Source organism: Periplaneta americana, chromosome 5, assembly GCF_040183065.1.
Source record: "Periplaneta americana isolate PAMFEO1 chromosome 5, P.americana_PAMFEO1_priV1, whole genome shotgun sequence".
Classification (NCBI taxonomy): Eukaryota; Metazoa; Arthropoda; class Insecta; order Blattodea; family Blattidae; genus Periplaneta; species Periplaneta americana.
The window spans coordinates 57,444,691-57,472,348 of record NC_091121.1 but is presented as its reverse complement, the minus strand read 5'-3'; the positions used below and the strand labels follow the sequence as shown (position 1 = coordinate 57,472,348).

General features: G+C 34.6%; 1 protein-coding gene across 2 annotated transcripts; it reads right to left on the bottom strand.

Annotated features, from left to right (window-relative positions):
• Nucleotides 1-369: 369 nt before the first annotated feature.
• LOC138699665 (protein takeout-like) lies at nucleotides 370-27,163 on the bottom strand. 2 transcript variants are annotated; one of them, XM_069825705.1, is made up of 6 exons: nucleotides 25,231-27,157; nucleotides 22,737-22,829; nucleotides 15,566-15,713; nucleotides 10,905-11,038; nucleotides 6,393-6,542; nucleotides 370-2,406 (listed from the first exon to the last, which is right to left on the bottom strand). In XM_069825705.1, exons 1-6 carry the CDS (start codon nucleotides 25,421-25,423, stop codon nucleotides 2,246-2,248), a joined length of 879 nt encoding a protein of 292 aa, XP_069681806.1. In that variant the 5' UTR covers nucleotides 25,424-27,157; the 3' UTR covers nucleotides 370-2,245. The 2 variants fall into 2 exon arrangements, with proteins under 2 accessions (XP_069681806.1, XP_069681807.1); XM_069825706.1 differs by lacking the exon at nucleotides 6,393-6,542 and having other exon boundaries at nucleotides 25,231-27,163.
• Between the last annotated feature and the right edge of the window lie 495 nt (nucleotides 27,164-27,658).

Sequence of the window (27,658 nt, the reverse complement as noted above, 5' to 3'; positions counted from 1 at the left end):
GTCCTATATTGAAGTTCGCAATGTGAAAGAGTCTTGTGTTGATCCAAAATTGAAGAATGTGAATCTCATTAAATCTATTTTTATGATAGACTGAACTAGTTTTTTTTATCCACTGGTCTACAGACTGAGAGATTTTTCATGTGGCATGCAAAATAACATAAATTTTTAGACAAGGATTGGCGTTGTTTGCAAGAAAACAAGCTTCAGATATAATAACACATGTCTCAAACTTAATCTAGTGATATAGGCCAGCTGTAACTATAAATCATAAAAATGGCCAAATGACTCAGCGAGTTTTGGGATCACATTCTTTAATTATACACTCCTCTGCAGTATCTTGATAAAAAGGAGGTAAATAAGACAGAGAACAATATTCAATTATCTTTATTTTGAGTTACAGTACTAACATTTTGAAGTTGTCATCATATTCATATAACAAGGTTATTGGTTTCGGTGTCAGTGTAAACTTAATTCATCTGCGGTAAATTACATACTAGAGCATTTCATGGTTCATCAGTACCTCCACAGAATAAATTTATTAACCTATTTCCGTATTTGAGCAGTTGATGACTATTAAATGTCAACAATGAACTGTCCATAGTTTCTTGGGCTCACCCTATATCGCTTCTCGGTTATTTCGAAGATTAAGAGTTAATATGGCATTTTGTTTGGATTCATACTTTTTGCACGGATCGTTCGATAATTTATATGACTCTTGATAACATTTTGAAGATTCGGATCGTGAGGATATCCTCATTCTTATTATAATGTACTTCTGATGGTTTAAACGCTCTCATTTCAGCTGCTTATATTCTTTTCACTTGATCGCTGCTTTACAGCTATTCATTAATATTAAGAGATCTAAAGTGTTATGACATTTTAAAATTCTTCCTGGTATCGTTCCTCTAAATAATGTTCTTTTATTGAAATTGCAGTGTCTTGGAATTTAACTGAATTATTCTCATTTGGTGTAGGAGATGTTTGACAGATGACGAAGAACGTTTCCAAATAAATATGTATGTACTTTCTTTCTAGTGTTGTAAGTGATCAAAATTTCGGTTCTGAGAGGGATCGTTGATAGATTCAGGCCGTGTTTCATGAAAGTTACAAAGCTATAAGGACAAAGTTAATAGTGTAATTCAACGGTTCTCAACCTATGGTACGGGTACCACGAGTGGTACATGAGCCGCTGTTGGTGGTACTTATACGAATGTGAAATAAAACATAAATTATCGTAAAATATTTTAACATGTAAATATATTTTAAAAATTTAAACAATGGAAGAGTAAGTAAAATGATGCAGTAATATGTGTTTCAATATAAAATGAGCCACCGGCGTAGCTCTGTCGGCTAAGGCGCTTACCTGCCGATCCGGAGTTGGGTTCGGGCGCGGGTTCGATTCCCGCTTGGACTGATTACCTGATTGGGCTTTTTCCGAGGTTTCCCCAACCGCAAGGAAAATGTCAGGTAATCTATGGCGAATCCTCGGCCTCATCTCGCCAAATACTATCTCGCTATCACCAAACTCATCGACCTAAATTACCTCATAGTTGATATAGCGTCTTTAAGTAACCAAGTAAAAAAAATAAATAAATAAATAATAATTTCATTAATGTGTGCTTAATATTTCTAATAGTAGGCCAATTTCACCAAACCTCGTTAGTGTTAATTCAGTAATATCCAGTAAAACTAGAGATAACAAGTCAAACACTAGTATTACAAGACTATTAGCTTTATGAAACAGGGCTCAGGATTTTAGTTTGATCAGTAGATACAACATTTGAATTTTTTGGTTTGAAATATCCCATGAGTCCCAATAGCCCAATAAAACCAAATACATTCTAGTTGGACATGCTATAGTGAAGAGACGCTGTCGAAGTTCCTCCCTTAACACCAAGAATTACTTCCTGCAAGACACTGTATTCTTTTATTTTCCTTGTGATCATTATGAAATTACTCAGAAAAACAAGACTTAAAAATATTTGTAGCAAGTAAATATTTAACTATCATTGTATGAAATACTAGCGGTCATGACTTTAGAAATTGTGTATGAAATATTGCATATTTACCACTGTGCAGTATGTAATAGAAACTACAACAGATGATATAATGTTTGTTTAAATTTAAAAGAGAAATTTAACATGCATACACTTCCTCTGTAAATGCACTGGTTACGCTATTTCGCTTTAATCAGTGCAATGTCAGAGAAACTAGAGTTTGCATTGGAGATATATATATGAAGCAGTTATGACAGAGTTTCTGGAAATAATAAATCATATGGAATTGATTTAGCAAAACCATTTGCTAATCCTCTAAACATTTCTATGAATGATCCAGCTATGTGTGGCGTGATCTCGTCGAAGACCTCCTTCCAGTTCTCGTCCAGAAGTTTGTTCATTTGGTTACCTGCAAGCAATGAATCCTTAACTCACTTAACTGCTTGAAAATGAAAGACTATGAGACTATAACAGTCGTCAACTACTTCTGCTGTGTCTAATTCAAGATAAATCTCCTGAGTCCCAATAAAGAGGTGACAGAAGGTGCCTAGAATAAAATGTTTCATTCTCTCAGCAAATATTAACAGCACAGTGGTACAATTCATAGATATAAAACTTTGTAATTGCGGTATTTTTTCGTTTAATTTTACAGGAAATTGAAATCATCATCATTCAACTTTCAATTACATAGGACACTGTTGACTTCTTCTGACTTTTGTCATCCGTCAGTTTCTTCATTTGTGGTGCCTAGTTCCTTCTTACATTTGGAAAATTTGCCAGTGTTAAATTTGGTAATCTTGTTCTGGATGTTCAGTTTACATACCCAATCTAGTTTGTTTTGCATGTTACTAATTTCTTTTTCTAAAATGTAAATTATTTCAATCTTGAGAAGTTTCATTGTTTTGTTTGAAGTCTGACCAATTGCATCCTGCTCTTCTTTGCATAAGTTCATTCTAGGGAGATTTCAGTCAGACAAAGTAAAATTTTGACAGAAAATTGAATTATTTGAATTTTGTCAGTGTGCATTAACGGAAAGTGTTACTTTATTATTATATATTGATTCACATCTGTACCCGTTTAGTTTAAAATATAGACTATTACAGATTGATTTCTGTAAATACTTGTTAACCCTAATATTTTACAAATTGATTCATATAAATACATGCGAAATTTAATGTATATTACTGTTGAATTCGTGTGAATACATGAAAGTTCTAATATTTAACAGATTGATTGATATACAAGGTGGTATTGAAACGTTTGCGGCATTACACAAAATGCCATTGAAAACTTGTCAATAATGCCGCCGTTTTAGCGGCCATTTTAAGCCCGAAAAATCTAAATTTACTTTTGACTTCATTTTGGGTAGTTTAATTTTGAAATTGTGTGTTCAACAGATTCGTAAAAGTGGAAAATATTGAGCTTCGTACTGCCCGTAAATATTACATGAAAAAGAGAATGAGCTTAACAGAAATGAAAGCAGACATGGATGCTACTACACCTAGAGAATCCACTGCAGTATTTTCGACTGTGAAAAATTAGGCTGCACTGTATAAACATGATCAAGAGAGTGTGCAAGACGACTCCCACAGTGGATGTGCAGTAACAGAAACGAGTAAGGAAACTGTAGAAAAAGTCCGCGATATGATGTTGAATGACGGTTGACTGAAAGTGCGGGAAATTAGCGAGGTTATGCAATCTAAATTGAGCGGGTGTGCTACATATTACTCAATATCTACGACATCTCGAAGGTCTCCCTCTGTAAGCAGGGTTCTACGTTTGTTAAGAGCGGAACAAAAGGACTTCCGATAACAAATTTGAGGGGATTTTATGGCTCGATTCTAGAAAAATACGTCCAAATTTTTACTCATTTTGTGGTCACTGATGAAACCTAGATCCACTACAACATACCAGTGACAAAACAGAAATCGAAGCAATGGAAGCTCAGTGATTCTCCACCTCCAAGTAAGCAAATTCAATTGAGGGGCGTTTTCACAAAACTCGTTATCTACATTTTTTTCGATTTTGAGGTTTTAGCTTATTCTTATGTTTTTGGGTCAGGGGAATGAAATGGTGCTATCAGAATTAAGCTAAAGTTGGTAAGTATATCAGTAAATTGATCTTGAAATAAGAGATATTTCAAAACACGGTATCTACAATTGTGTATTTTAGAAAAGAGCTCTCTTGGAAAAAAAAAACAAGATTTTGTAGATAACGAGTTTTGTGAAAACGCCCCTCAATTGCAATTTATTTCAAAGCAGTTAAATTGGCTGGAAAAGTCATGGCGTCCTTGTTTTGGGATTCTAAGGAGTTAATTAAAGGAAAGAATAATAATCGGAGAATACTATTCAAATCTCCTGCAGCAACAGAAAGAAAAATTTCCGGTAAGAGGACAGGTACGGTCAAGAAGAAAGCGTGGTTTAATTACAATTCACCTGCTTACTTGTCCGCAATCGCGGTTACTAAACTACGTGTACTACAATTCAGTTTTTTTTACCGCACCCGCCTAGTCATCAGATTTTGCGCCATCAATCTTGTTTCTTTTCCCAAACCTCAAAACTCATTTGTCTGAGGTGAAATGTTTGTCAGATGAGGCGGTTATTGCTGAATCAGAAAGTTTTTTTTCTTGCCGACTTCCAGGAGTCCATTTACATTTATGGCACCGATGAACCAAGTGTGTGAATCTCAAGGGGATTATGTTGAGAAATAAAGATTCTTTCAGATTATTTCCAGTTTAATTTATATGTCAGTCTGTGAACTTTTTTAAAAAATCGTCGTATGTACCTGCGAAGTTTAATATATATTAGAGATTGATTCTTGTAAATACTTGCTAGTCCTAATATTTTACAGATTGATTCGTGTAGGTATGTGTAAGCCCTAATGATTTGTTTAGGTGTGTGTGTGGTCCCTAATTTACAGATATATTTGTGTAAGTACCTGTGAGCTCTAATATTTTATTTACTAATTCGTGGATGTACCTGTGAGCCCTAATACCGAACAGATCTATTTATGTATGTACCTGTGAGACCTGCTATTTTACAGATTGATTAGTGTAGGTATCTGAGAGTCGTATTATTTTTCAAATTGATTCTTGTGGTACATGTGAGTGCTGATATTTTACATCTTAAAAATGTTACAAACAATATTCGTGTAGGTTGATGTGAGCTCCGATATTTTGTATGAAATTTTCTTTTATAAGGTTAGTTCGATAAAAATTATTATGCAGAGGAGACTATAATTTGATTTAGGAGAATTATAATCCTAAGTTTGAGGATATCTCCGTCTTGTATTATTTTCATTAAAGGTGAGTGAATATTTGTGTTTTATGAAGGGCACAACATCTTGAACTGAACTATGAGAGCCGATTTAGAGTATACCGGTGTCATGCGTTAATTTTCAGCAAAAAAGTATTAATTTTTACGGTAAAATTGCTATATTTAATTCCCCATTGAATTGGTTCAAAAATGTACAAAATCCTACTAATAATTCAGTAGGATCCACTGCACATGGATGGATGGAGACATAGAGGATTATGCCAAAAGCAACTTTTTTATATAACGAAAATGAAAAATCTATACTGTGTTTACATGTAAACCTATGTATTTTAAAATCACAGTACTTTTTCGTATGGATCAGATAGTTGTTGGCAAAGTAAGTTATTTTGAGAAAAATATGAGGAAAGAAAATAGACGTCATAGTAAAAGATAATAGAAATGTGAAAATAAACCTGATTTATAACATATATTCTGATACATGGCCAAATTGAATATGCACAAGCAGGAGTATTGCTGCTGGTCGAGAAACACAGAAAGTGAGTTATGAGCCATGGTGTGAAGGATATGGAGAGCAGGAACAGCTTCAGTCGAGTATATTCAGTGAGGACTGGAATGTCCTGTGTTCAATTTCAGGCGAAAACGAGATTTGTAAACTTGCCCCCACAGGTTCTTTACCAGTTGTGAATGGAGAACAGAACGTGAAATGCATTTCACTACTGTCGGTGACTCAGGAGAAGACGAGAGCGGACTGAGGGGGAAGGGATGTGAACAGATAACGTACGACAACACGTCAATATTTGTAATGTACTAAGCGAAAACATTAGGTCTCCTTCTGCTCAACTTAGCTTTAATTTCCATACGCATTTTTACTCATGTTTCCTGTACGAGTAATAACCTGGCTACTGGGATGTTTATCTGAGCGATGTTTATAATAATCAACAGCGATAGTCAAGAAGGTCACATTCTTGCCCCTCGTCTTCTCCTGAGTAACGGACAGTACTACCTTTGTAGTATCTGACTCTCTACTTCCATTGACTCTGGATGATGTTTGTGTTATTGTTACTACTCCAAAATGGAGAATCGATTTGACAGAACTGCAGTGAAGGAAAATTTGTCTTACCGAGACCCTTGTCGCCGTTGAAGAGGTTGTCGAGGTGGATGTACATCCTCTTTGGGTCCAAGTGCACTGTCGTTGCAATGATCTGTCCTTGGTCTACTCCATTAATCTTTTGCTTCATGAAATGATATCGGACCATGCATTTTGTATCGACTGTTGGAGAGAAGAAGTACTTATGTAGGTATAAATCTTTTTTAAATATATACTTCTTTAAAGAATAAAAAATTCTGTTGTAGTACAATGAATGTTCTTAAATCGTAATCTCTGAATCGAAGGATTAACATATCGAAACATCCAGGCCGATTGAAAATAGTCTTAATATTATGCTATATGCCAGTGATTTTGATGTTGTGAATCCTTTCTCTTAAATCATTTAAAGTTTGTAATGTGTTGCGATCATTTCACACGAAAGAACACTTCAGTTGCACTGATATGAAATCTCTCCTTATGTTAAACTTCATCAGTAGCTGAAAGAAACGATAAAAAAAATCTGTTCCTCCATTCACTGTTTGAGTCGCTTGAGAAACTTCTTGCCCCAGCAACTAAAACCTACCCTAGTGCAAACCCTAGTAACGCCGCACTTCGATTATTGTGACGTTTTGTTAAGTGACCTAAGTTCTGAATTGTCAGTCAAGTTACAGCGAGCTCAGAATATGTGCGTCAGATACGTGTGCAACATCCGACGGTATGATCACATATCACCGTCCTTCGCAAGTCTCTCGTGGCTCCGACTTAAAGAACGTAGAACTTTACACTCTTTGTCTTTACTCTTTCGAATTCTGCACACTTCAACACCAAATTACCTTTCGTCTCGTTTCTCTTATCTATACTCTAACCACGACGTAAATACCAGATCACTTATCTGTAGCACGCTAAGTATACCTCTTCATAGAACATCTTGTTATTCATCATCTTTTACAATATCCACCTCGCGTCAATGGAATTCCTTGTCACAAAGTATTAGGGGCTGCAAGACAATAAACACCTTTAAGAACAGCTTAAAAGATAACCTTATTAGCATTTCACTCCAATCATACTGATTTAAACTATCACTGACTACATTGTTACTTTTTTCTTTAGACATCATCCTGATTGTGCTGTATTTTAATTGTCTCGTAATAATCACTTTCTATTATCTAATATTATTTGAAATATATTAACATTCTATGTATTTTAGTTTAATTCTGCTACACAGTTTATTTCAGTGTTTAATTAATAGTTCATAGTATTTTGTTGTTTAATTTGTAAATAACTTTTGTATACATGTAACTCTCATGTAAATCAAATTGTTGGATTCTTTGTAAGTTCATGCATATGTATATACACTTTTTGCTGGTTGAGTGGAAGAGAAGGCCTTACGGCCTTAACTCTGCCAGCTAAAATAAATCATTATTATTATTATTATTATTATTATTATTATTATTATTATTATTATTATTATAATTTTCCAACAATGAGTTAATTTTTGCTGAAGAGTAATTTTGTAGAATTGTAAAATATCTGTCTTCGTTTGTTTCCATTTAGTTATGTTAACTAATTTACGTATGTATGAGGTAGATATGTTAAACAATTGAGGCTTTCTCTGGAATAATAACTTAACGGACATTACGTCGTTTTTCCGTGTCCAGCACAGGGTAATGCAGTCCACCCGTAACAGTGTCTTATTTCCGGAACTAGTGTTTTAAAGTTTTCGAGACAAAAATATTTATAACTAAACCACATATACTTTGACTTGAGCTTGATTTCATCAATCAGCTCTAACAGGAAGTAGGGTCAGTGGCGTATCACTTTAAAATTTCAAATGGGAGTCGGGTCCTATTAGAGCTGAGTGATGAAGTCAAGCTCAAGTGAAAGTTCACATGAGGTTTAGTTATAAATATTTTTGTCTCGAAAATTTTAGTGCAGGTAAAACGCGGAAATTCTACTTGAAGCAAGTAAAGCTATAGGGTTAGAAGTAAATCCCGAAAAGACTAAGTATATGAATATGTCTCGCGACCAGAATATTGTACGAAATGGAAATATAGAAATTGGAGATTTATCCTTCGAAGAGGTGGAAAAATTCAAATATCTTGGAGCAATAGTAACAAATATAAATGACACTCAGGAGGAAATCAAACGCAGAATAAATATGGGAAATGCCTGTTATTATTCAGTTGAGAAGCTTTTGTCATCTGGTTTGCTGTCAAAAAATCTGAAAGTTAGAATTTATAAGACGGTTATATTACCGGTTGTTCTGTATGGCTGTGAAACTTGGACTTTCACTTTGAGAGAAGAACAGAGATTAAGTGTGTTTGAGAATAAGGTTCTTAGGAAAATAAAGGGATGAAGTTACAGGCGAATGGAGAATGGAGAAAGTTACACAACGCAGAGCTGCACGCATTGTATTCTTCACCTGACATAATTATGAATATTAAATCCAGACGTTTGAGGTGGGCAGGACATGTAGCACGTATGGACGAATCCAGAAATGCATATAGAGTGTTAGTTGGAAGGCCGGAGGGAAAAAGGTCTTTGGGGAGGCCGAGACGTAGATGGGAAGATAATATTAAAATGGATTTGATTGAGGTGGGATATGATGGTAGGGACTGGATTAATCTTGCTCAGGATAGGGATCAATGGCGGGCTTATGTGAGGGCGGCAATGAACCTCCGGGTTCCTTAAGAGCCAGGAAGTAAGTAAATACTAGCTTCCGAAATAATTATTGTTACGGGTGGTCTGAATCATCCTGATTAAATCCTTATTAATGTAGGGTGAATGGCAGTATGGAGAATAATGCACACCATCAGTTATCTATGTTAGTGTCCAGTAAACATTACAACTGTACATTTCTATATACGTAGGCTACTATATACCTCCAACGAGTGTGTACCGTGTAGCCTATACCAACGAATCATCTTACTCCTAACTCATTCCTGATAAATATTAGTTCCATCCAACACGCACAGTGCCGCCTAGAATATTTGGATGTTGTTCTGCGTAATACTATATACCAGATCTGATATTAAGGATGTTACGTATCTCAAATAATTCAATATTTGATATTGAAGTTCATGTACCAGAGATCTCAATTAGTTTAGATAGGCTATGTCTGAACAATCTTTATGTAGAAATATAGAATATCTGTTCTGGTTTTTTTCATTTTTTTGGTTATCCAATTCATGTAGAAATATCTGAACGATATTTTTTTTTGGCTGAAAAAGTTTCATGTACGCTATGTAATAATGTAGGCCTACTATTAAGTGTTCAATGTTACATGACCGCTGAGCGCTAATGTCACCACTGTGGTTGTATACAAGACATCATAGGGGATTACTAAGCGTGGGGTCCACAGCTGTGGAGTAACGGTTAGCGCGTCTGGCCGCGAAACCAAGTGGCCTGGGTTCGATTCCCGGTCGGGTAAAGTTACCCTCTTGAGGTTTTTTTCCTGGGTTTTCCCTCAATCCTTTATGGGTAAATGGGGGTAACTTTCGGTTCTGGACCTCGGACTCATTTCACCGGCATTATCACCTTCATCTTATTCAGACGCTAAATATCCTAAGGTGTTGATAAAGCTTCGTAAAATAACATACTTTTAAAAACGAAGCTTGCGGCATAATTCGCCAATGTGTGTTAATTCTTCCAATAATTTCATAGTAAGTTAAAAATAATTATTTGCATTAAAATCATTCCCAAACGAATAGACTCCAAATCTGATTGAACAGAATCTGTCCAGTTGTTCTGGAGGAATCGCTGTACACAGAAGGTAGTAAAGATCTACTTTTTTTCAATATAGCCGCCGCGATGGTCTTGTGACATGAGTGCTCAACTTACAATAATGTGGACCCGGGTCCTACCCCGGTTTATCTACTATTTAAAACTTGTGTTGGGCGAGCCAATGGTCCAGGTAACACAGGGTTATTTTTCCGGGAACTCCGGTTTCCCTGTGGCGTCCCAATAAATCTCCATAATAATCTCATATGATCACAGATATAGTGTAGACCAGCCTCCTATGGCGTACCATCGGGATCGACTCTGTCGGTAACTTGGTATACACAACTGGCTTAATATGATTGGATGACAAAAGTCAAGTACCCGCCATTATTAAAAGCGTTTTCTTTTGTATCAGGGATATTAAAACATTCATTTTCAAAAAGTGCCCAAGTAGTCTTTTTTGTAGTATCTCTTTGAATTATCCATCTATCCATATTCTGTAATGTGAAGAACCTTAGTACTTTAGTACTATTATTATTTTTTTTTTGTATCCTTGTGTTTAGTTCAAAGTTAAAACTTTTTTTTTGTGAGACTCTAATTGTATAGTATAAAAAGCCTACAGAAAATTTTATTACTTGTCTCTCGAAAAGTAATGTCAATAATATTTTATGTATTTGTGTATAACTGTTTATACCGCTGTCACGAGATGATGAGCGACGAGAACTGAACACAAGACATATGTATGTGGATGAATATATATGCCGTGGTACAAAACAGTGCTTCATTTGTAACTAATCTTATGTAATCCATGTGCATGTCTCTTACCCAGAGTGATGTTGATGTTTCCTGTCCCTCTTATTGGCACCAGAAGGATGTGTCCTGATGCGTTGTAGGTAGCCAACACTTTCAATTGAGGCACGGTAAGCAGCATTGATTTGTGACCCTTATCGAAGTCAGTTCTGAAATGATATTTCTTTGAATGCCGAATTGTAGATTTTTCATCTGGGGGGGGGGGAGTCCGTGAAAGGGTGAATTTGACTAGCGTTTCAAATTAATATATTATAATCTATGAAAATCTCTGCATGACAAATCTAAAGTGATGTCTTTGTTAGGAAAGGAACCAGTCCGTAGCAAAGTTTGCATCAATAATAAGAGCATCGAACAAGTTAAAAATTTTAGTTATCTCGGTTACCAAATTTCATATGAAGAAGAAAAAGATTTGAATGAGAAAATTATTAATTTCAACAGAGCAATGGGGATAATTAATCAGATATTCAATCCAACCTTAGTACAAAAACACGCGCACACCAGAATTTATAAAACATTGGCTAGACTTCTACTCTGTTTTGGTAGTGAATCTTAGACTATTCGTAATATTGATTCACAAAGATTAACGGCGGCAGAAATGAGATTTATGCGTCGTACAGCGAGATACACGAGAATGGATCACATTAGAAATTTTGGCATAATGAAAGAACCGCAGATTGAACCGATTACGGAATACCTACAGAAATACAGACAAAACTGGAGATCACATGTCATCAGAATGCCTCGTTCTAGAATTCCACGCCAAATTTTAAATTACCATCCTGTGGGCAAGAGATCCTTGGGCAAACCGTTCAAGCGTTGGCAAGAGACCGTAACGAGCCACTAGGCCCATTACATGTAAGGATGATGACGAGGATGATGATGATGATGATGATGTTGATGAATATCTTTGCAGCGTGTGATTACATGGCAGGCCTACCGTTTCCAAATCTGCTTTACAGTTTGGATTGCAGCGAGTATTCAATCTCTTGCACATTATTTAATACAGAGTGTAAGCAGAGTTCACGATGGTTTGATTCCTATGCTCCATCCCTGACCCATTTCTACTGGATTTTCTACAAAAATATACCTAAGCGTATCTCGTGTTGCGAGAATTTGCCTTAAATCCAGCTTCGGACAGCTTCTGGTTTACACGAGGGAAAATGAGTCGTATTTATAACTATTAAGATAGTCCATTTTGAATCTTGCGTACACCACTTTTAACACTTGAATATAATTAATTGATGAACTAGTGGACTTACTCGTGTTAAATATGAAATATCGACAACAAACACACCTTCAAAATATACAGAAAACCAACCACCACCACCACACACATACACAACACATCTAACCACCCCATACAACACAAACATGCTGCATTTAGGACAATGGTACACAGATTACTCAACATACCCATGAACCAAAAACACTACAATGAAGAAGTGAACACAATCAAATACATAGCACAAGAAAACGGATACAATCCAAATATAATAGACAATATCATAAGGAAGACAAAACAAAAACTTAACAAACACAAAAATACACAAAACACAACACAAACACAAGAACACAAGAAGTATATCACACAAACATATGAAAACAAAAGCACACATAAGATCGCATCTTAATTCAGGAAACAGAAATACAACGTAACATTCAGAACAGAAAACATACTACAAAGACATCTCAACACACAAAAAACACAAACAAATAATTACGACCACACAGGTGTATACAAACTCAAATGTAATAGTTGCGACAAGTTCTACATAGGACAGACAGGCAGATCATTCCAAACACGCTACAAAGAACACATTAAAGCTATAACCAGAGGACACAATACATCTACATAACCAATACTAACCATACATACAATAACATAAATACGGACATGGAAATCCTACACACACAACCCAAGAACCAAAAACTCAACACACTAGAACAATATGAAATATACAATCACACTAAAACACACCCTGATCAAATCCTCAACACACAGATCAATTTCAGTACACACACACTATTCGACTCCACAATTCAACACCTTCCAACAACAAAACACAACCTCCTAACAGGCAGAGAAGTTCGAGATGACGCCGCGATCTAGTAGGCTCTGATGATGGTGCGTGAAGCATTGAAACAGCTGTAAGCCGGACAGATATTTCATATTTAACACGAGTAAGTCCACTAGTTCATCAATTAATTATATTAAGATAGGTAATAATTTTTATGTTGCTTCTGATTTACTCCATTTCGTTGTAAATAATTTTATAACACGATCCATAAACAAAGAGAAAACATAACAAACTGAAAAGGGGAAACAGAGCGGAACTCATTACTTTTCTTTTACTGCACTGCTATGTCACCCCTTGATCAGGGGTTCCAGACAGCTGTATAATTTGAAATAATAACAAAAATTGGAACAGATTCGTTCACGTGTAAACCTAATCTCTCCCGAAATCGGGAATTCTTCCGAATGACATGCTAACATATGACAGCTGGTCATTTTTTTTTTATCCAAGCTAGTACACTACGTTACCCAGCTTCGGGAATCATATCACTCTTGTGTTGATATTGAATGTTTCAATTTTGTTTGGATTTACAAATGGAGCATATGAGTCTATGATAAGGTAAGTCAGTGATGTCAAAGCGCATTTTTCTGACCTTGACGTCGTGCGCGGGCAGCAAGCGCTAAGTATGGAAAGAGGAAGGGTTGTGTATATGAATAAGCAACCTGTTGGATTAAGAGAACTTCAAACGGAACGTGATGTTTTATGCCGTTATTTTTATATGGCTTCTTTCTGTTTAATATTATCTATATTGTCTGTAAAACAAAAGTACTAACACTGATTTCTTAATATTGCACTTGTGTTTTAAATGTTAATAACATAATAGAGAGTTAAAAAGAAATATTCACTTAAATTCCATAGTAGTATAATTATACTGAATTAAGTGAATGAAACACATCATTCATAAAGAAAGTGATATTCCAAAGAAAGAGCTTGAGTATGACATGATAAGTTGGAATTTATATTGATGGTATCTTTAGCCTTACAGAAGTAATCAATAAACTAATCAAAACAATATTACAGTACAAAGCAAAGTTATCTAGGTACTGTATCTGTTTTAAGTGTAACTAATATTACATAACAAAACTCTTATCGCATTATGCTTTTAAAGAGATATTTGTGAGCAACTTCCTACCATCAGAATATTAAATTATTTTCTCGAAACCTGCTGAAGCTATAGAGCTGAAATTTTTACAATAAATGGGCTCGTATCTTTTGCTTATGATGTGACAGTAGTTGCTTTGTTAATTAATTTCCTTACCAACAATTTCCATGCGAATATTTTAAAAATTTTCAATACACTGCCTTAGTAATACGCATTTACGGTATATTAGATTTACGAAAACATTCTGTAAGGTTACTAAATAAATAGGCCTATTCCTGAAAATTTCACTTTTCTATACGAAAAGTAGAGAAATATTTCTTTTGAATAAAAAAATCAAACTTGTGAAAAATGAGCATTAAAATAAAAACTTACATTCTTATAATGCACTTAGGCTATACTTCTCAGGCAAATCTAAAAATTAACATGGATATAGTTTTAATAAGTTCTCTTCCCTTTATCTATTGAATCAGTGCTGGCCATCCCTGAATATAGCTCGACCAAGCGGCATAGACTACTTCTTTCGCCTGTCTCTTTCCTTTCCACTGTAAAGCGCTCAGGCTCTCCTGAGCTCTAAAGCACGCGCTTGCTCCTGTGAGCATCAATTGACAGGCCTGAGGTAAGTGATTAATGTAAGGCATGCAACATATTTTCTCTTCATACGGAGCGCGATTCCAAAATTTAGTTCCAGTTTGACAAATTTTTCACTACAAACCATTCAAAACGAAAACTGTTATTTGTTATGTTGTCGCATAATTCCATTCAATATAGTAGCAATGATATTTTGGCGTCATCTGAAAGCAAATAATTGAAACTATCTTATAATAATACGTGAACACATGGCTTCTTATCTTTCGCTATCAACACTAAGGTTTAGTTCTTGCTCACTTGTTTTTCCACCGTTTTATATTCTGCAATTACATACAAACACAGTTTGTTATTGCTAAATTTACATTCTATTTATTATAATGGTAAGTAAGTTCTGTTTCTTATTGATGCTATTTTCTTCTATTTTCAGAGCGAGTTTAATTTGAACAAACTTGATGCTATGAATTTGTATTTAAATGCAGCTTAAATATCTCTAGAAAGTAATATTGCTCGTTAGTCTCTTGTTGCACAAATCTGTCCAAATAACATGATTTAAATACGCCCCAATGACCGTGTGTGACCTTGAAATAACTTTTTCGCTATGTAAACGCAAATTCTGGGGGGAAACAAACCCAGTTTGCTATTTAAAAATCTTAGCCACGTATTGGTTGTGAACTCTTTGATGATTTTAGAATTGTGAACCACCTCTGCGTCTTCCTCGAAATAGTAATGTAAGTTTACATTTATTAATATTCGTACTGTTAGGGGAATATATTTCTTCTCATTTATTAATGCACCTTTGATATACTGTAATTTGCACTTTATATAGGGATATTTGCATTCATATTTATTATTTTTTTTAGTAGATGACCTTATGGGTCCTAGTTATACTGTAATTTAGCACTGTGACTCACGAGTAGTTCTGCAAGTATGCATGCCTCAACCCGTGCAGCTTGACGTCTCTCATAGTCAGATTCAGTTGTCCCTCTCCCTGTCCCTCCGACAGATTCATTACTTTGACCTCGAATGGGTCGAGTGGGGGTAAGTTGAATGTTTTTTCACCTGAAAAAAGAATACACGCACGTCTCTAAATCTAGGTGAATGAAAAACAATTTCTGTATCAACTGACATATATTGTGATGGAGCAAGAAATTTGTTACATAAAAAATACGTTCCTGGTAACTCTGATCACGAAAATTTTATTTATCATGGTGTACCTCAGTGATGTCAAAGAATGAGCGCATGAACGACGTTCGATTCCTTCGCATGCTTACGTGCTGGAATGGAATTCCGTAAACACAGAAACGAACAAGACAAAGGGGCGGACAAAGTGAAAATGATCTGGTGTCCAGGTGTAATAATTCGTTACACATTTGTTTATGCATTTATATTAAATGCAATTATCTGACAGCTGAATAATTTATATGTGCTTTAAAATAGTCAGCCAAGATTCGTGTTGTAGACTATTATAGCCGAGTACTGTTTTAGTAACTTAAAATTAACATCATAGATAGAAGGATTTCTGAATATTCTTGGTTATTACAATTTCTATCTTCAGTAATAGCGAAAATAGGGAAAATGAACATTGCGAAATGAAGTTTTATCAGACTAGTCAGCCAAGGTTAGTTTTATCGTAAAAGTATTTATTTCAGTCACTGACTTCACAGCATATGTTTGAGGTGCTATACCTTTACATTATATATTTAGAAGACGTATGAACGTTTTCGTTGGTCCACGCCAACAAAATCAGATACGAAGTACATTTCAGCAATATCAGTGCTCTCCACATAATATCTACAAATACAAAACATATTTAGTGGCATGCAAAATGAGACATATTAAAAAATCAACATTGCTGTGATACACATTGACATTCTATACGACTGCCTTGATTGTCACTTACTTAAAATACACGTATAGATTACAAAAAATATTGATTTACATATATATATATATATATATATATATATATATATATATATATATATAAATGCATGTCTTCACATATGAGATAATAAAATGACATGATTTAAAAAGTGATAAAAATAATAAAAATATAAAACTAAGATAAAGATATCGACAATACATCGCCATGTAAGTTTCTTCCATTTAACATATCATACAAATTAAATGTTAAATCCGTTAAAATTGGGTCATCAACTTATTGATTTCAATTACTTCCAGATTGGAGGAACAGCATTATCGATAAAATTAAATATACATCATTAATCAACATCAAACAACCCAACGTACAATACATTGGTATTTATAATAAATCCATATAAACTTGAAAAAATTCAAATAATTACGTGACACAAACCATGATGCATACGATTCTGAATGGTGGAAATATATATTATTGTGAAACAGAAATAGGAATATAAATGTAATTACTGTAATTTTGCAACTCTTCACATTCATAATACTTTTTATCTTAGTTTTATATTTTTATTATTTTTATCACTTTTTAAATCATGTCATTTTATTATCTCATATGTGAAAACTTGCATTTATATATATATATATATGTAAATCAATATTTTTTGTAATCTATACGTGTATTTTAAGTAAGTGACAATCAAGGCAGTCATATAGAATGTCAATGTGTATCACAGCAATGTTGATTTTTTAATATGTCTCATTTTGCATGCCACTAAATATGTTTTGTATTTGTAGATATTATGTAGAGAGCACTGATATTGCTGAAATGTACTTGGCGAAGACCAACGAAAACGTTCATACGTCTTTTAAATATGTAATGTAAAGGTATAGCACCTCAAACATATGCTGTGAAGTTAGTGACTGAAATAAATACTTTTAAGATACAATATAGACTTCTCTGAAAATTAAAAATGAATAGCAAAAAAAAAAAAAAAAAAATAGTTTTGCAGACTATTATAGCCGACAGCCATACAAACTTGGAATTTTAATCTGTTTGTTTTTATTGACCATTTTCTATAATTACGCTAATGTGATTCTGACAAATAATCATGATTGATTGATTGATTGGTTGAATACTGCTTTAGAAATAACATAACATATATAAAGATTTCTGAACATTCTTGGTTATTAAAATTATTACTGTATCTTCTGTAACGGCGAAAATAAGGAAAATTAACATTTCAAAATGAAGTTTCATCAGAATCGTTACTACTGTCATCAGATAATTTGGCCCCTAGTCTTGACTTTGCTAGCTTCATAAATTAAAAAACAAAATTGTTCACATACATATGTGCTACCGAAAATTGTTATAATTTGAGTTGCAAATTTACGGACTATAGGATTCAGTTCAGGACTCAATCATTTGTAAAAGGTAAGGAGGTCCTGATTATTATATGCATGTTTTAACAACGTTGTATTCCCAATATCAATTATTTCTAGCTGCAATCTAGTGGTACAGTTTCTATGTTTGCAGCAAGAGGTCGATAGAAAAGTTCTAGTTTATTTCGCTGGGTGCATGATTAATGCCAACTGTACATTGTACAACCCTGACTGAAGCACGTATTCGTAGCTGGCGCGTTCTGCGTGCTCCGGTGGCGCAAGCGTTCTCGTAGCGCATGTACGCTCTGATTGACATCCCTGGTGTACCTTGTTTGTTCAGAGATATGTACCGTGCAATGTTACCTCATTTTATAAGTTTCCGTTGATTTATTTAATATAGAGCACATAGGTAGAGATAAACTTGTCACATGTCTTTAGAACTTTTACTGAAAATTAAGTTGCTAGGAGAATGGGAATTATTTATTAAATAATTTATGTAGAAATTGGCGAGAAGTTTTACCATCCTAGTTTCATATTCGGGTACCTGTGGATTACCATATTCCTGTATCTCGACATTAATATCTGTGCGGTATTGGAATACGTTTGCAGTAGCGAGCCTTTTGTATGTTCAGTGTCGTCCATATTTGATGCTTCCCTCACACCGCAAGTTTAACTACAGTAAGGCAGTAACTTTGGTTTCTAAACTTGTTTAGTGGGGTAAATATTTCAACTTAAAAATGAATACAAGTACATCTCACCTGTGTTAAAAGAATATTCAAACTGTCCTACTTCTGCTTCAATACTTGACACCTCCTAAGTTTGTTCTGTAACACTCGACTAATCCTCTTTGCGAAATGTTCGAAATTATTGTTGGATGTTTCCTTTCACTTCTTACATTACATAAAACTACAGGGACATCGTTTAATTTTTAGTAACATTTCTAATATTAACCTGGCTATGCTGTACCTTTGGATCAGCGGTTGAGAACCGGGAACACCCTTCCACAAGTGGAGTTCGATGATACTGGCGTAATATACAAACAAATCACTTTGCTAGGTATAGGAGGGAAGGAACGTAGTTCATCCATTGACGTAAACTAGGAAATATCAAGCTTTTGAGTTTGATAATTTTCATTAGGTTTTCGTTTAATAAAACTACAGTACTGGATTAACAATGAGTGTTTTTACTGACGAACCGATCTGTCCATGTTTACGTATTCATTTTGCAGTGTATATTATTCTATCTACACCACATTAGCGTACACTATAGAGAATGAAGTTAAATTGAAAAATAATCATAATATAGATATTTAAACACATTTTTTAAAATGGTGGCTGTTCATTTCGATACAGGTTTCATTTCTTATGTGCATATTATCGCACTATAGACTATTGTACGTAATTCCAATTACCAATTTCGTCCTTCGTACCAGTAACTAATGTTGAAATAATTCTGTACCTACTCTATGAAACAGTACCTTACGTACTGTAAATTCAATCTTCACTTCTGCCCGATCCGAAAAGATAAAATTACCCAGACATGCTATCTACTGTCCGTCCAAGTGGTTATGTTACAGGGTCGTAGAAAGGAGGTAAATCATGTGACAGTTAATTATTTAACGAGGCCCTTTTATTTCAGTTATTTTAAACAATTATATGGGTGTAATATTACATAGACGTCCAATTCCTAACAGAAATTAATGTTCTCAGAAAAGAGCTAAGACAGCCCAGCCACTAGCCTTTACAGAGAGGCGAATAGAAGCTGTTGGGGGAAACCGGGATGCGACGTAGGCAAATGGACAACAGTACCTGTGCGAAAATGATTCAATATTGAAAGCTCTTTCGTAAGTGGAAAACGCCAACATATTTTTGGAACGTACTGTTCACTATAACCGTAAGGCTACTATGACTGTATAAGCGGTCTTGGATCTGTGTGGAGGAAGGTTGAACTTCATTAGTAGAAGGGGTGGGAGTGAAGTACATTAAAATAGTCAGGTAGAATAAAAATTGAAGTAAAAATAAAATTATGTCCCTGTACAATAACTCGCTTCAGTGTGGTATAAAATTCAGAATAGCTTGCATGCACTGCACGAATGAATAATCCTTCCATTGTTCTCAAACTTATAGGAAAAACACTATAGCTTTTACTACAATAAGAACGAATGAGCAACTTCCTCTGTAGCTCACAACAGACTGATATAAAGAGCACCAAGGAACGCCCGATAAATGTCCTTTAACTTCATCGTTACGAAGGCGCACTATGGAATGCAATGTTTAGGCTATATACAGTACGTTCCGTGGTATCATATCGACGGTGTTCAGGTAAGAGGGCTTTTCCCGCAAAAGAAAAGAAATTCAGAATCAGTTATAACTAAATTTTAGCACATTGTTATTAGTTACTTTATATGAAAGAATGGAAACATAATTGTCAGAAATCATATCTTCATGTTTTGTAATTTAATTTTAACTAATAACACTTATTACAGCAAAGAAGTCACATTTAAAAAATGAAGTTTAAGCTCTTTTACCTGAGCACCATCGATAATAAGAGAATTTTGTAGTTACAAAGTAGAAGTCCCACTGAAAAGCTTTAGTATGTTAGGACGAGACCGAAAGTTTGTGTCTCAACATGAAGCTTATTGTGATTACTACTCCTGTTCTGTGAATGGTATTTGTCGTGGAACGGCCGCACTCATTTATGAATACAGAACCTTGCAGTGTGAACTTAAGCCGGACTATGGTATTAATGGTAATGGTACTTGAAGAAATAATGACGAAACGAGTCTGAGATGCAACTTCAGAAGTTACCCAGCTGTTCTGTTCCAGTTGGTTAAGAGAAAAGAACCCCAACTAGGTAACTTCCAACAACCAGGATTTGAACCCGGGTTCAAGCATTTCCCAATCAAACACGCCAACTGTTTCTCAACAACGGTGGATTAAGCTGAATTTTAGTAAAAAATATGTTATTGCAAATTGTACGTATAGCCTATATATAAATTAAACTTCAAATAAGGACATTTGTAAACTTCACAATTAGTTTGTGCCATATTCATTCATGCTGAGTTATTTGTACTGCACAATTTGGTCACTAAGAGAGACCTATAACTTAAGTAGACATTTGTAACTGTAGAAATTGTTACTTAAACGATTCTGCGAAGATTTCGTTGTCGAATCAGGTGTAAAATTAATTAGAAGAAAATGTGATTAAAATATATGTCTTATGGAAAGGATATATAGGCAACAGTTGCAGTGAGATAGCCATATCGTGATAATAGAGTATAATAAACAGGCTTCGAGAATTCGGACCCAATAGAGCAGTTCAGTGGGAAATCCCCATAACGGTGTACTGAGTATAGTGGTAAATCGCACAATGGGTGGGGGTACTGTAGAATGAATGCCAACAAATACGCAAAGGAAAACGCTCTGGATTTGAATGTTCTGACGAATAATTTGGTTTTCATACAAACTGTGTCTGAAACTATTACACGGTTAGAAAAATTCACGGCAAGAGACGCTGGAAGCCCTCAAATTAATTTAGAAAATGACACAGAGAATTAATGAGACATCAAGGACACCGGTTACTGAATGTGTAAAACAGAAGTGGAAATCAATTTTATGTAAAAATAATGGATATGGAACATTGTGTAACATAAACAGGAAATTAGTGAACATAGAGTCACCCGAGAATAAAGGACTGTCTCTTAGAGACTGCAATGATGTTAGGTTTTTTCGTTTTGCTCCTATCACGTCATGCGACGTAGAGCGCAGCTTTCTACAGTACAAACTTGGGAGATAACCGAAAAAGACTTATGTTTAAGACACTGAGAATGTATCTTGTAGTAGATGCATTGCACTTCGGTACTGTAACTGCAATTCCTAAAGACGACAATAGAATAAATGAAAAAATTAAAATTGCTACATGCTTATTTCCACCATTAACACTGTGTATAATTAAACACAAATGCTTATAAAAGACAGGAGAATAAATGCTTTTCATATTCTTTGACATTATCATTGTGTAATGTATATTTACTGGGTGTTTCCTCTTACTGCAGTACTCTACTCTAAATGGCAACGTTGTTACCTCAACACATCTCTATCTACCTGCAGCGAGTCAACAACCTATAGTGCATGCACAGTAAACTTATTGTATCGGTTCCAAAGTCTCGAAGGCTGATAATAAAGTACGAATTGAAAGAGGGGTAAGTACTGTAGACATATACTGTACATACATGCAAGGTCACCTGAAATAATCGCAGTCAGTTCTTTATATTTTATTATATCAGCCTGATTGATGAGGCACGGGTACAAAACACATTGTTATATTAAGACGCATATATCTCGTTGATGGGTCCTATAAAATTTTTTCTTAGAATAAGACATCTGAAACTATGTAACATTATCCTAAAACTCAATAATAATCGAGATATTTCGATTTGTTTACTTCAGTCCCCCTTATAACACTCCTTTAAAGAAAGTATTTTTAATACTGTGTTATTATTTAGCTAACTGCCCGAAGACAGGCCTGAACCTGGTGGTAGAGTCTGGATTAATCTTCCTCAGGATAGGGACCGATTACGTGCTTATGTCATTGCGGCAATGAGTGGTTCTTTAAAAGCCATGAATGAAAAAGTAAATAAATATAAATAATTCACATTGCTTGTAAGTAACATTGCACAAAGTATTGGCTAAATCAGATTCTAGAATATTGTACAATATTCTTGTATTACCTTGTACTATAAATGGACTAAACTGATGAGTAAGATCTTCAGGGCGACGCGCGTGTGATTTGTATTGTATGACATATGATTTGTTATGTATTTACCTTTGACGAGGTGCGGAATTATTTCTCTGCCATTTTTGAGCGCACATTCGTTGAAGTTTGGGTCTGAGCGTGCGCAGACTTTGAAGTATGAGGCTGTAATAGAACACAAGCAATGTTGTTATTCCACTTACAGGTCTACCTAATGCCGACATGTCGGAAAGCAGTCTTGCGTTGAAAGAATTCATCCTAATGAACTTCGACCGTGTAAAAGTTCTCTGACTTACCATGAAGAATAGAGCGATGACGAGCCATAATCTAATCTGAAAATTAATCGATTGTGGGAAAAACGAGGCAAGTCAGAATTATTGTCAATCAAAGCAGAGCCATTGCAGGTGTCTTGAATACAAAATTGATAGTGGTACCTTGTTTCCGAAGAGTTTGATGGACATAGGCTACGTCTTTTGTTAACATTAATTTAATGAAATAAAATATATAAAGGGTAGAAATTACTCCATTTGTTGCTTTATTCCCAATATTTATAGTCATTTATTACGTTCTTTAAAATTATAAAGGACTTTAATTTGAATTATATTTTTTACTTGGTTATTTAACGACGCAGTATCAACTACGAGGTTTTTTGTTTTCTTAAATTACCCTAAGGCAACCAACCGTTGGTCTAGAACAACAGAGACGTACATATGTGTAGATCATATATTTTATAAAACTGATAATAATTGGAAATTAAAAAACTGTGTTTATTACAGTTCAGTTGCGGATCATTGTACAGAAATAGATATATGTTCACCATATCCAACAGCTTAATCATAATACTGTCACTGAAAAAATCAAGTGTTGATATTAACAACCTAATAAACAGACTCAAATATAAATCATGACACTCGGTATATAGCATTAGCGAAGATGGAAATTCTGCCTTTTCGTTATTTTATAACATATTTAATAGGCAGATTGAAAAGTGTGCTTCAAGTAAATCTAACGCAATTTGTTATAAATTCAAAACAATAAAACACTGAATTACTGCTGGCATTGTAAAATCAATTCGAGTACGAGATAAGTTACTAGGATATAGAGTAAGAAAATAACCTTTAAATATCAGCCTATTAAATAATTACAAGAAATACAGAAATATTTTAACTCGGTTACACGAAATGCAAAAATGAAATATAATGAAGAAAAATTTAAGAAATATGAGTGTGACCCAAATACGTTTTGGCAAAGAGTCAATGAAGACACAGGTACAATAAAAGAGCACAAAATTAACGAGAGTAAAACGCAAGAATGATTAGTTTTATCGGAGAATTAAGAAATTACAAATTAATTTAACAATTATTTTTCATAAATTGGTTATAAAATTCTAAGTTCTATAACACCACATTCTTTCGGAGTTGAGAAATGTAATGCACAAAATTTAAATACAGTTTCTTCAACTTTTTTTATCACCAGTAACTGAAAATGAATTAATGTCAATGACATTTGAATTAAAAAATAACGTTACTCTCGAAGAGATGGTATCTCAACTAATTTAATGAAACAAATCGTTACATTTATCTCAAACCCCCTAACAAATGTGATTAAACTACAGTAACACATTTCATTTAAAGCGTGAATGGATACATAATCCATACTGTTAGATTGGGGAGCCTCCCTCCCAATAAAGGACACCTCCCTGATGCGGACAGATTGTTGTGTCCCTCCGATGTTCGTAAATGAGAAGTTTCACTGTAGTGATAATAAGTTCAGAAATCATTCTTTCACTAAGCCACATGGACGTCTCTTTAATAGAAACGCTAAAATATTGTTTGGACAAATCCAGTAAGGAAAAAAAATCCTTATTTCATGATGATCTGTCGGCATAGCTTAGATGGCAAACGCGTTTGCGTGATAATCGGGATCTGTGCTCTTGCATGGGTTCCATTCCCGCTTGGGCTGATTTCCTGATTTGGTTTTTTCCGAGGTTTTTCCGAACCCTAATTTGAATATCAGGTAATTATGTCGAATCGTCTGCCTCATCATGGTTAACTACCGTATCGTCATATCCAATAATTCTTTAGACACTAAATGATCTAATATTTGGTATTGCGTCGTTAAATAACCAACTCAAAAAACCTTACAATAAAGAAATCTAACTTATAAACTAAATAAGTTGAGCTAATTTGTTTCCCAGTACATACAAGAACTTGAAGAGACTCAAATCAAGTTTCATTAATTTAAAGAAAAAATATTGAATACTTATATATTCAAATTTGTAGTCGATAACTGGATCGTGAAGATGATTTCAAGTGAAGTAATTATCTTTCAAGTGGAATCTGTTTGTAGTCATACTTCCAGATAAGTAGTTACTGTAGACTCCAATTAATAAAAACTAAGAAGTAAAATCAAAATTTCAGAAGTGAACCTTTAAGATCAGCACGCATGTAAAAAATGACTTTAATATTGGAAATGAACAGACTCGCTAACTATAATTTAGATGAAATGGAATATTCAGAACTGTGGAGAAAACGTAAGATTGAATATATGTTAACTTAAGGCTTACGTAGCTGGATAATCTTCCCGTGGGCCAGGCACAGTGTGACAGCCAGCAGGATCAGCCTCATGGTGGTGTAGTACTGTACAGAACAGCCTCCAGCACCCAGCCTCTGTCTGCATTTATAGGAAATGAATTGCTTGTCCTTCTCTTGACCGTGACTTGAAAGCACTCTTGATGAATTAAGAAAATTGTTTCGCATTGCATTTCAATGCAAGCTCTATGCAATTCCATTTTTAATAAACATGTATTGCATTAGAACAGGTCCTGTTAGTAGTTATTTATTCTTTCTGTTGATTATTTTAAAATGTTTTGCATTATGAGTCATGCTTAGAGTCCGGATTTTTACGTAATATTGATCTTAAAAATATACACATAAATATGTTACTGAAAACCTTAAAATATGCGTAAATATGTAGTATCAAAATTGCACAAGGGGTTAAAAATTGTCGTTTATTCAAGAAATTATTTTAATTTTAAGTAAAGACAAATAAGATGATTAATTCATAGAAATTACACATTTAAATGTAATGCTCCTGATATACTTTTCAGTGGGATTCTAAAGCTAATCAAGGCATGTACACAATATGCACAAGCAATTTATCTATATTTTCAGAAGCTAAGTTCTGTTGGCGATTGGGCATTATGTTCTTATACTGCGAAAACGATCTCTGGATATCGCACGAAGTTACTGTTGCATGTTCCAACAACTGGAGATGACTATCAGAAAAATATCTTCAGGAGGCTCCGCGTTTCTTCGCTGAGTATAAATAAACTGGCGTAATTCCGATTTCTCTTAAGGACTGCTCATAATTTTGTCTATGAGGATGACGTGAATATGTTAGGATAAAATCCACAAACGATTAGGAAAAACACGGGAATTATACTTTAAGCAAGTAAAGAGATAGGTTTGGAAGTAAATGCGGGAAAGACAAAGTTATGATTATGTCCCGTGACGTGAATATTGTACGAAATGGAAATATAAAAACTGGAAATTTATCTCTTGAAGAGGTGGAAAAAGAGAAATACCTGGGAACAACAGTGAGAAATATAAATGATACTCGGGAGGAAATTAAATACAGAATAAATATGGGAAATGCCTGTGATTATTCGGTTGAGAAGCTTTTATCATCCAGTCTGCTGTCAAAAAATCTGAAATTTAGAGTTTATAAAACAGTTAAATTACCTGTTGTTCTTTATGGTTATGAAACTTGGACTCTCACTTTGAGAGAGGAACATAGTTTAAGGGTTTTTTTGAGAATAAGGTTCTTAGGAACATATTTGGGGCTAAGAGGGATGAAGTTACAGGAGAATGGAGAAAGTTACACAACACAGAACTGCATTGTTTTCTTCACCTGACATAATTAGGAACATTAAATCCAGACGTTTGTGATGGGGAGGGCATGTAGCACATAAGGGCGAATCCAGAAATGCATATAGAGTGTTAGTTGGGAGACCGGAGGGAAAAATATCTTTGGGGAGGCCGAGACGTAGTTGTGAAGATTATATTAAAATGGATTTGAGTGAGGTGGGATATGATGATAGAGACTGGATTAATCTTGCTCAGGATAGGGACCAATGGCGGGCTTATGTGAGGGCGGCAATGAACCTACGGGTTCCTTAAAAGCCAGTAAGTAAATAAGTACTGCTTATAATTGTTTCACTACTTGCTTACCTGCATTTCCAAGGACAGCACTGAATTTATTTTTTTTTTTCGTCACAGATAATATCCATGCATTCCATGAGTGAAAGTCCGATAGTTTCCAGGTTTTCGATGCCTGAGGAAATCCAGCCGAAGTTGCCGTCGATATACGATCATTCACGCACAATTTTAGAATTCTGCAAGATATGTTGCGAAGTAGTCAAGTGAATACTGGAATAAAAGTAAAGCTGCTGTCCAGTATAACAAAATATACATTCTCCAGTTGCAGGAGAAACACTCGCCCTTTTCTATTTCTCTTAAAAAAAAAAAAAAACTTTAACTGCCTTCAGGCGGTGGAGTGCCATGAGGTTGCTATGTAGCGAGACTTGTCAGTCATCTGGTTTTTTCCAGAATTGTACAAAGTTCAAGACGAAATAATTAGCAGGACAATGCCTGATTTGTTGTCCTGTTCTGAATGCTGAATTATGTATCTCACTATGTACTGAAAACTTCGAGTTAAAATTGTATAGATATTTTTATAACTTAATATTGATTATGCTGAAATGCTAATATTTTTCTTTACAACGTGTTTAATTGAAGTATATTTGGGATGAATGTTAATTCTGTGTAACAGTTACGGCAACCTGGTAGAGTTGCTAACAGAATAGTGTTCATAGTAGGTAGACTTAGCTTAGACTCTGTAAATCGGTTTTAATACTGAACGCCTATCTGTTGAAAATAAGTATGGACAGAACAACATTGAACACAGGCCCTACAAACAATTGTACCTCGTAG

Bases quoted from the DNA above. Each gene is read 5' to 3' on its own strand.
- LOC138699665 (XM_069825705.1), bottom strand. From the start codon at position 25,423: ATGCGAAACAATTTTCTTAATTCATCAAGAGTGCTTTCAAGTCACGGT. The intron at 15,714-22,736 runs GTAAATACATAA...TTCTTTTTTCAG, and splicing joins AATTCCGCACCTCGTCAAAG to GTGAAAAAACATTCAACTTA. The intron at 2,407-6,392 runs GTAAGACAAATT...CATTGCTTGCAG, and splicing joins CAACGGCGACAAGGGTCTCG to GTAACCAAATGAACAAACTT.